The 11,060-nt window shown below is 35.8% G+C and overlaps 1 protein-coding gene across 2 annotated transcripts; it reads right to left on the bottom strand.

The window, feature by feature from the left end:
* Positions 1-3,298: 3,298 nt before the first annotated feature.
* On the bottom strand, positions 3,299-10,390 carry LOC125678659 (protocadherin-11 Y-linked-like). 2 transcript variants are annotated; one of them, XR_008800717.1, is made up of 6 exons: positions 9,500-10,390; positions 7,045-9,021; positions 4,557-4,655; positions 4,181-4,313; positions 3,611-4,041; positions 3,299-3,408 (listed from the first exon to the last, which is right to left on the bottom strand). XR_008800717.1 is itself a non-coding variant. In XM_056157173.1 (5 exons), exons 1-5 carry the CDS (start codon positions 10,127-10,129, stop codon positions 3,752-3,754), a joined length of 3,129 nt encoding a protein of 1,042 aa, XP_056013148.1. In that variant the 5' UTR covers positions 10,130-10,390; the 3' UTR covers positions 3,299-3,751. The 2 variants fall into 2 exon arrangements, 1 of the variants encoding a protein (XP_056013148.1); XM_056157173.1 differs by having other exon boundaries at positions 3,299-4,041.
* Positions 10,391-11,060: the final 670 nt, after the last annotated feature.

Consider the following 11,060-nt stretch of genomic DNA (forward strand, 5'->3'; position numbering starts at 1 on the left):
TCAAAGTATCGTCTAGTAGTTTATTATTTGGCCATAAGGCAATCTTATAGCCTCTAATGTGCTTTTTCGACAAAGCATTTAAAGTATAAACTGTTTGAAGGCACATTAACATCTATAATTTATTCCGTCTCATCATATTATGACAGTGACTGAACTGACCCCTGTATTTACAAAGTATTACATCTTTTCAGAAAAAGTCGTCCCAGATCTAAGAAACGAATAGGGTATCATGAGGAGATATCGATATAACATTATGACTTTGAATGTGTTTCCTTTGTAAATTAATTAATAGGCGTAATCTATTCATCTATACAAACCTTAATTTCCCTTTTCATTGGTTTGAATGAGGACATCCCAGATGATAAGAATTTCTAGGTGGGGTACACCATTTCAAACCATCTGCGGGTATTTGTCATGAATAGAGATATTATGATTATTTGGATTTGCGATAAGATCCCAAGGAAAAAGCAGTGGGGGACGCCATTGATTAGGCTCAATAAAGTGGACATCTTTGTGAAGATAGAGTACAATGTTAACTAAACTGGGTAATATGGATTCAATTGCATGTATTGTGCAAAATGTAAAACTCTTATGAGTAATTTGAGAATAAATTTTTATGTGATAAAAATCAACAAAATAAAATCTTTACAAAGAATTAATTTCAACTCAAACGTTTAAGATTCACTAATAAAATGGTCTATAAACTCTGCAAAGTCACAAAAAAACGGAGAGTGGAAAGAAAAAGGAAATAAAAATCAAATAAACCCAGCCTTTGCGGTGATGGGCATATGTAAAACGACAACACTGCCAAAAGGGTCACAAAATGTTTTAGCTGTGCTGTCAAATTTTATAACCTGAAAATGAAACTAGTGGGAATATCAAAGATAAATTTAATTCCGATAGTGTTCGACAAGAATACTTAATGAAGACGCTAGACAATAAAAAAGGTCAAAGAATGAAAGTTCTAAATAACTCTCTTTTTCAATTTATGCCTCGTTCATTTTATTTTGTGGCTTTATTAGGGTTTGATTCTAGGTTCAGTAGATGTAATGACCGGCAATGAAAAGTGTGACTAGTCTCAGATTTAAATCGGCAGTCAGATATCCTTTTGTTGAATTTTAATGGTCTGATGTAGGAAGCCTGTGTGAGACGCCCCCTTTTTTACATACATATATCCAAGTATCCTATGTTACGTAAATATTTCATCTATCTGGGCAGGTCTTAGGGTTTTTCAATTATCTCCCCACAAAGGGAGTATAATGTATCTTAATTAGGGTTTATGAAAATCGCTTAAATGTAAACTAAGACTTCATTTCGGACATTTGAGCGGATAAATGCATCTCGCAACATTTATTGGATTTTTTTCCTTCTTCTAAAAGTGCATTATGAATGCATTAAGAACCACAGACGATATAATTTTACACCTTCCCAGGTCACAATTAGCAATAAACATATGATAGGGCCATTTTTAATTGCCACTTTCACCCATTTAGCTGTAAGTAAATGATTAAATGTCAAGATTAATTATTTACAGTCGCCGGCCCTAACAAACATTAGCGACGATGTTAACATAATGTAACTTGCTTATAATTGACATCTCTAAAATTTACTTTCTTCTGTCCCCCTAAAAAGATATGTCTGCCCTTAAAACACGAGAAAACAGTCTCTGACTACCATACATCACACGTGAGTCGCTGTTCCTTTCTCCGACAACCATACATCACACGTGAGTCGTTGTTCCTTTCTCGCTGATGGCTCTATTTGAGCAGAGAACAAATTTTGTGTTCCCCGACATCATCATTTAGAACAGTTTTCTCTGTAATTTTCGTCTGACACTTTCTAGAATTACATGTACATTTTTCTCAAGATCGTTTATAAGTAAAGTAATTTTGTAAATCTATCATATTAATTTATTGGTATGTCCCATTCTGAAAATAGACACTGGCTCAGCCCCGAGGGAAAATGGATAATTAAGCAGTAAGAAATTAGATATTTTGTTGACGGTGTTGTAAAAAAACTGAATAAAATGACTCAAATATCCGTCATATTCAGTTCTTCGACCAAAGTGACAATCCTTTGTATTGGTAATGGCGTATTCCTCCCTTTTATTTGACAAAAACACAGAATGACACATTTCTAAACTTTGATTTTCATCTTGATTGCAACAGGATACTTGGCCCAGCAGGAATAAAAATACTATTCAAATGAAGCTATCTACTAGTTTACTCGGTATTTAATTCTCATTTGAATTGATTTGAACATTTTTTATGACACTCCATTTGCACAGAACTGCCATTTTTGAGAGTTCATCTACACTATAAATTGTTTTCATCCTTGATTATAGATTTCAAGAATTCACTTAGTTTAAGCAAAGATCTATCCACCCACCTCCTCCCCCAATTTCACATCCATGACTTTGCTTCTTCAATGGAAATCAGTTGCTATTTTCAGTTTCACCAAATTGATCTACACTCAGAATTAGGACATTCTGAAGAAGACCACCATTTTCTCCCTAGTTCAGATTGTCTGACATGAATAGCTATTTTTCACACAGTTTATCTGTTAAGAGACATCACCGAGCGCGGTCTTGGACATTATTTTCAGAACAGAATTTTTTCTAGATTAGCTTGTTGACTAAGTTTGAGAATTTACTTCATCTCTAACGAAAGATGTCATGTACAGTGTATATTCTAGATAAAGTATGTATTGGACAAATAATGCGAAACGTTGTCTTGAACAGAATTTCTTATTTAAAATACAATATTCTTTCTTTAAAGCTTTAATATATCGAGTTTTACGGGGTCCAAAAAAGTAAGTTATATAGGAATTTATTTCAAACATAGTTAAAGCAGTCATTACAGTTGGAAAATAGAAATTTAATTTAAACCGAATACATGTATTCTAAAGATATCGAAAACTTAAATCTGTAGATTATATGCAAGTTTACGAACAAAATGGTTTTAAAAATAATTTTACCATGTATGCTTTTAATTCATTTTACTTTTCTTGTTAAAAAAATACAATTTTTAAGAGATGGTGAAATGTCTTCAGGAAATACATACATGTACATTGGAAAAAAAAGATAATGAAATTTGAGAATTTCCTTATACTTGTATGTTTTCATGTATCAAAAGTATAGGGAAATATTTTAAATGTATTCATGCAAATAAACTTTGTCATATTTTTATTTTAATGAAACACTATTTCATTAGCAAATCTTCACGATCCTACAGGTATACATATGAGAAATAAACGTATTGCATATGAATTCAAGAATGCAATATAAGCAACAAAAAGGTTTGAATTTCACATGTTTAATGTTAAACAAAGTAACAAAACCAGAGTATTTCTTTGGTATTAAGTCAGTTTTGGCACATTCTTCAGTTGGGACACTATAGTATAATTTGTCTGAAAAGAGTAAATAGGGGTTTTTAAACATCAAGCAGATAAATGGTTTTCACTTTAGAAACTGTTCAGCGTTGTGAAAACAATTTGTTCTTTCTTCAACACTGTCCCATCTCATTTAGTCACACAACATATCTTGCATGTTCTCTCGCGTTTGTTTGATGTAGAATTAAACCAGTTTTTATGAATCTGCGAAATTTCTCACCTTTTATCAGTTCCAACTGAACATCTTTTTCATTAACGGCACTTTGAAAAAGTCCTTGGGCCGGACACATTTTTATTTCACAATTTTCTTTGCCCTCCCTAATGTGTAATTAATTATTCACTTTGATTATCGAATTATTGCTCAAACAATGCATCTGTTGCTTGGTTGAATGATCTCGTTGATTTCTTCTTCCGGATCAAGAACATAGCTACCAGATGTTGTAGTGCTATCGTCGTTTCCAGTACTGTTATAGGGAACCAGTCCATGTGGATAAATGATGTTTAAATTTGGATTGGGACTACTGTTGTATGAAAAGTCTAAGTTGAAAAAATCACTAGAATGCACTGTTTGAGTTTGTGATTTATCTCTTTCATAATGAGGCAAAGTTAGACGAAAGTCTCTGTTGCTTCTAGTTGATCTGCTGTCATGATCTATAATAAATAGAAAACATTATCATCATCATCAACATCATCACCATCATGAACCTTACAAAGATCATGAATATGAAACTATATATAAGAGTGAAGGAAAATTTTAACAATCACAATTATGTAAAAACCATGCATTTACCAAAATCTAGAGAGCTCGGGAACATGGAACTGGTATTCATGTCGTCACTTCCGCCCCTCCCGCTGTCACTTGTTGCTGAGTCAGCTGAGTGGTTACTGTTGGTGTCAACATCATGGCTGACGTAGTGTGAAGCCTTACATATGAAATAGTCATAGATGAATTTTTCATCAAATGGATAGTATTTATAGCAGTGTCATATTGAAAGATTGAGAACATTTTGGGTCTATAAAAAGTGATTCTCTCTCTCTAAAATCTAAATACCCTGATATTCCGCATTGGTCATACTTACTAGTGTATCATATGAGAGTTGTCATGGTGAGATTAAGAAATCACGTGATCAAAGAGTATACACATGTAGATAGTGTATGCACTGTACCTTACAAGCATTGGGAGTATTTTGTCTTCGTTGTCTATCATGCTTTTCATTATGGTATCGAGGCTGGTAGTTCAAACGACTGGAAGCGCTCCCAGGTACCTTGATAAAAATATTTACAAGAACATTTGAAATTCATTCATTTTGATTAAAGTGTGTATTTTTGAATCCAGCTATAACGAGTTGATTATATAGTATTTGTTTGCACTAGTAGTAAATTATACAAAAACCACAATATCGTGTTTGTGTTGCTTTCGACGGATTGAAAAAATAGGGTTTAAGGAATTATTATAGTTTTTAAGTTTGCAACAAATGGTATCGCAATTACTAGTTATTATAATGTTTAATTCAACCATGAAATATGTCGTGCGACCACCAATTTATTAAAACTCTTAAGAGTTCTTCGAGTTCGCAACTTTGAATTGCTAGCCAAGCGTATACGATGCAGACGATATGTGCGCAGAAAAACGACAATTTCAAATCCATCAGTTAGATGTACGAATGAGATTGAACGATTGGTCACCTCAGAAAAATTGTGTCAAAATCGTCTGTATGTGACACGGCAGAAGCGATTGGCAGCTGCTGGACAAGACTCATCAATAAAGGTGACAGATTATTTTGAAGAGGGGAAATATTTCACATTTCATCGAGCAATTCTGATCCTACAATCATGGGTGTATAACGCAAACCATCATTTATTAAATTAACTTGCTTTATATTTCTCAGACCAGTGTCAGTTTCTGGCCATATGCGTCATTGGTCTATATTTACATTTTCAATGTTTTTATCCTTTGATATCTCTTGAAAATTTTTAATTGTAATGGTAGCCATTTCCTCATGAACGCGTAGCAGTTGTAAACAAAGGACGTATGGATCTTGATTAATATAGTACATATATTCTAACGGCTGGACATTTCGACAGAAATGAAAGTAGAATGTAAATAAAGAAATACATTTCATTTTTAAAAATACATGCGGGTATGAACTGCGACGCTTCACGCCGGCGAGAAGTGCACCGGTGTAGACTGTTTCTTAAGTCATGTGTGAAGTAAATCAAAATAAACGATGAATAAGATGTCTCCTGATACTTCACCAATATTTATTTTCCATGGACTATTTTCAAAAGATGGTTGTCATAGAATTCAACAAAGCGAACATAACTCTGCTGAAAACGCACTAGAATAAAAAGGTTTAACAAACGCAAGTAGCACCTACAAAATTATTGGGAAAAGACAGTCTAGCCTTTATGTGTAATTTCTTATAATATAAATAAACCAAGAAGCAAAATGGATGCGATTTTTTTTTCTTCATTAGTTGGCTCGGCACAGACCGCCACAAGGTCCACAGCAAGTCAGTAAGTGTCTGAAGCCGTACAAACAGCCAGAGGACAAGGGAGTCTAATGTTACACGCGTCTTGTTCATTTCCCGACCAAAGACTGTCACGAAGATGTTTCCTTCCTAGAGGCTAAATGAAATCTATCAGTAACAACGTCCGCTGAACTGTGCATGGGGATATGTAGTATTGCTTAAAAATATGTAAATATTTATTGTGGGTACCTGCTGTTTTTTCTGGTGTTACAAAGCACCGAAAGATACATTGTGCAAGAGGAAACTAAATACCACGAAAGTGTTTTCACCGAGTGCCTGCTGTGTAGGGGTGTTAAAGCATTTAGGTCCATTGTCCATCGGCAAATTGGGGGTTTATAAGATTCATGTAATTATGCGTTTGAAAATATTTTTGACATCCCTTACACAATCACGCACCATGGTTTATCATCGTATCCATCTGAACTACACGACTGACCACCCTCTGCGATTCTGAAACAGCAACGGATTGTTTCGGGTCAACCGAGAATAAAACTACTCTCATATTCTACACCCTAACTACCATAAACATCCTCTTTTCTCTTTTTTAATACCCGATTATATCTCGGAAGTTTATGTTTGATAGACTCCTCGAATTTTAAGATTTGTCAACAGCCATTGCACGGTCAGCTGAGTTTGATGTGAATCCCATTGTCCAGATTTATCTTATCAATTTAAATCACCTACACGCTTAGCTTTTAATTGAATTTAGCAATATCTTGTTTTATTCTTTCAATGACACGGTCAGACTGACCAAAGGGGACACATGTTGGATTTATGACCGTTTTATGACAAAGCTACGTTTTCAATGAACTCGGGGATCATAAATTTTGTGAGGCAGGAAATTATTTCATGACGCCTCTATTCAGGGCGTAAATTACATTTGAATTTTGACTGATTTACGATATTTCTATCATCGAACATGAAACATTTCCCCGCAAATAATTGTTTTCCTAGCATGAATATGGATGATGTAAAAACTTTTCATATTTTCCACGCTTCAAGCAAGGACGATCAGATAGAATATGAATGACATTTATTGCTTATTCATATTTGAATTACAAGAATTGTTGAATAAATATGAAAATTTTACAATAATTTCGATACGTTTTAAAATGGTGCTTACCTGGTCAGCTAAAGCAGAATAAAGTTGATTCGACGTCACGTGAGTAACAACTTTTGGAGAATCCGGAATATCCACCGAGAAGCTGACCTTTTTCCTAGACTCGTAACCATGATTCACTTCGCACTCATTATTAGATTGTTGATATTTCATTTTAAGGCGATCTGCACGTTTAATTAAACAAATTGTCAAAATGATTACTACTGCTATCACTCCCGTAACACAGGTGATAGCAATAGCAATGAGGTAAAATTTGTGTTCTTCCTCCACAGGGGATACTTGAGCTCCGTCAAGGGGTATGTTGCTTATGACAATTGTCAGGAAGGCGTCTGTAATTTTTGGAGGGGTTCCCTTGTCCTGAGCATACACTATCATGGTGTAGGAAGCGACATCGGCTTCTGTGAGAACTCTGGTCAAAATAACCCTTCCAGAAAGGCTATTGATTTGAAACAAATGAGAGAGATTCTTATTGGGTGTAAAGTATGTGACCTTAGAATTTAGCTCTTCGTCTGAATCTGTTGTCTTCAGGCGCGCAATAACCTGGTTGGGTTGGGTCTGGTAGGAGATAGTAACCGTATTATTGTTGGCCGAGGGGAATATAAATACTGGGGCGTTGTCGTTCATATCTAGGACATGAACGGTCACATCAGCCCGGGTGGATTGGGAGGGAACACCACGATCTTCTGCAATCACCCCGAATGTATAGATAGACTGATCCTCTCGATCCAGGTTGTTCACAGCAATTATAGAGCCATTGGAGAAGACTTCAAACGGGAGATCAGGCTTTGACTGGGGGTCTATGGAAAATGATACTCGCTTATTTTCACCACTGTCTCTGTCGGATGCCAGCAATACCCCTACTGTGACATTACGTCCAAAGTTTTCTGGCACATTAAAATCCAAATTATCATTTTCAAAAACTGGAGCATTATCATTAAGGTCTGTCACCTGGACGGTTATTTCCGCCGACCCAGTTTTTGGATCCACACCTTGGTCCACTGCATACACCGTTAGTTTGTGTTCACCAGCTGTTTCTCTATCCATACGAAAGTTAGTTTTGATTTGTCCAGTGACGGAATTTATTTGAAAATTATCAGAAGATGATTGCAATATGTATCTAATTTGAGAATTGTCACTTGAATCTTTATCTGTCGCTGTCACTTGTAAGAGCACGTCGCCAATCATGTTGTTCTCAGCTTTGCTTACCCTGTATTTCTGATGACTAAAGATTGGATAGTTGTCGTTTTCGTCAATCAAACGCACATGGAAAGTTGCGGATGCATTAAGTTTAGGATGACCTTCATCCTCACAAAGAACGGTAACTCTGTATACTCCCAACACTTCCCGATCCAAAGCCTGTATCACGACAACTTTATATTCCACTTTATAATTGTTTGTCTGACCAAATTTTTGAACAGCAAAAGCGGCGTCATCAACAGAACAATTCACTCGACCGTTATACCCTGTATCTGGGTCGAAAACAGTAATGTGTGCTACCGGTGCACCGAGTTTGGCATTTTCCGAAATTTCCGCATCAGCGCTGTTCGAAAGGGGGTCTACAGTAATCTGAGGTGGGTTATTGTGAGTATCATTAACGTTAACCGTCACTTGAGTCTGAGAAATCCTCGGTTGCTTTGCACTATCACTAGCTTCAATGATAATCTTATAACTTTCCCCAGGTTCATAAATCAGCGATTCTTTCAGCAGAAGACGACCTGTGTAATGCTCAACTCCAAAAAGAGTTTGGATACGGGCATCTTGGTGTTCACTTATGCTGTACATGACTAATGAGTTGTTTCCCTTGTCTGCATCCGTCGCCCGAATGACAGTAATAGTTGAATTTATGGCAGCATCTTCGTCAATGGTAACATTTAGGTTAGAGGTGATAAAAACGGGGGAGTTATCGTTGACGTCTGTGACGTATATGTTGACGTTGAGGACGCCTGACCGTGGAGGGTTTCCGCCATCTTGAGCCAGAACCTACAAATATGAATCGGTAAATAAAACGATGAAATATTTTTTATTTCATCATGTAATAATTCAAAATTTTATCATAAGATGTAGAAATAAAGAATTCGTAGGTGGCCCAAAAAGAGCATCAAATACGCTGCAATTTAGCTGTCATGATTATGACAAATGGCCATTTACAGAGATATACTGTCAATTAAAAGTTTCTTTAACTAATCCTAATAAAATTCAATGAATAAACAGTCAGGGTAAAAAAATGATTCGAAAAGGAATACAAGATATAAAACGTTTGCAAAATTTAAAAAGATTTTTTCAGTAATGATTGAAGTTAATGATATTTCTCAAAATGGCTATTGAAAAAGAGTGAAAAACTTGATAATGACGATAGAAGTATGTGATTTCATTGAATTTTGTAAGAATGAGGTCGTTATTGAATAGTTGTAGAGTAGATATAGGGAGATAGTACAGGTATGTGTCAGGTTCATATTACCTGGATGAGGTAATACTCCCTATCCTCTCGGTTCAGCGTTTCCCTCAGTACTAACTTCGCAATGGAGCTACCGTCTACGTTTTTCTGAAAGTGGACATCGAATGGACTATCAGTGGGCGAAATAACGTAATCCTGCACGGAGTATACGCCAGTGTCGGCATCGATTGCACCCTCGATCTGCACAGATGTGCCGACTGACGAACCCTCGGACAATTCCACGTCAATGCTGCCTCTTGAGAATTTTGGATAATTGTCGTTAATGTCCAAGATCTGAAGGTTGAGCTGAATTTTCTGATAAAAATTTCCAGATGATGATCTCGCGATTACGTCCACTCTTAAGATGCAAATGTCTTCAAATTTGCAAACGGTCTCCCTGTCTATCTGTTTGGCCGTGTAGAGGGTGGCGTCCTCCTTTATGGAAAATAATCCTGCATTGGGGTTGGACTGAGATAAAATGCGGTATTCCATGTTCATTAAATCATCGGGCTGGGCTAGTAGAGAGATATTGGCATCCTGTTCTACGTTCCCTATGTAAGTGTTAGGTGCCTTTTCTTCTGGTACACTGTATTCCACAATTTGTCCGAAAGTGAAATGCAGCGGAAAAAATAGGACCATTATCCATATCTCCATTTTCGAAATATTTCACTTCGTCTCCGAACAGAATTGTTTTGTTTACAGTTTTGCAGAATATATTAATTATTTATTTGCAAATTGATATCTACATTGCAACATGTGTTAAATATCCCTCCAAAATGAAAAGTGAACACGAGCCAAATGACAAAGTTCAATATTGACTTTTGGAGACGAATTCGGGGATAAATATCTCATCGAATGCTGATCTTTTTCACTCAAACGTCTATACAAACAACTCCAATCAGGTGTTTTATATTCACTACAAGTTAACTTCCACGATACAATATTTTCCTTTCACACCTGAATAGCTTCAATACGTTTTCTCCTCCCACTTTTTCCAATTCAACCAATCAGAGACACTGTTTCAAGTTGTCTCGGAAGTAATATCTCTCGCTAAGGATACTGTTAGTAAAGCGAAAATAAGCCTGGGGTAGTCTGGTTTTATCTTGTCCTGAACTTTTTCTTATCAAGATTTAGTCCTTGTTAAAGTCGGTTTTAATTGAATATTGTAATATTATTGAAATAAATACACACACAGTATCATCCAAAGTGCCAATGACATTGATTCATTTGTTCTTTTGAAGTGTAAAATGCAACGCACTATTTGAACAGTGGAGTTTTTTTTCCATATTTTCTCACAAAAGATCCGAGGTATAAAGGGAATAAAGCACAGCCCTCAGTAACCTCCAAAATAAACAATTATTACTCGGCATTGAAATGAATTTATTTTGTATCCCATTGAAATATTTGATTTCTTCTCCAAAATGATATTCAAGTGTTCTCAATGAGATCATTTACTCAAATATTCGATCAATATGGAAAGCACTGATGACTAAAATAAGGTAAAAAGGTTTCTCATCTTAAATGAAAAACTTCGCATTCTCAGCCCGGGATCTCAAGAGATTCTTTTTCTTCTACCCTTCTTTGT

The sequence above is a fragment of the Ostrea edulis genome, chromosome 2 (genome assembly GCF_947568905.1).
Source record: "Ostrea edulis chromosome 2, xbOstEdul1.1, whole genome shotgun sequence".
Lineage (NCBI taxonomy): Eukaryota > Metazoa > Mollusca > Bivalvia > Ostreida > Ostreidae > Ostrea > Ostrea edulis.

Bases quoted from the DNA above. Each gene is read 5' to 3' on its own strand.
- LOC125678659 (XM_056157173.1), bottom strand. From the start codon at position 10,129: ATGGAGATATGGATAATGGTCCTATTTTTTCCGCTGCATTTCACTTTC. The intron at 9,022-9,499 runs GTAATATGAACC...TCATATTTGTAG, and splicing joins GGGAGTATTACCTCATCCAG to GTTCTGGCTCAAGATGGCGG. The intron at 4,042-4,180 runs GTAAATGCATGG...TATTTATTATAG, and splicing joins CCCGAGCTCTCTAGATTTTG to ATCATGACAGCAGATCAACT.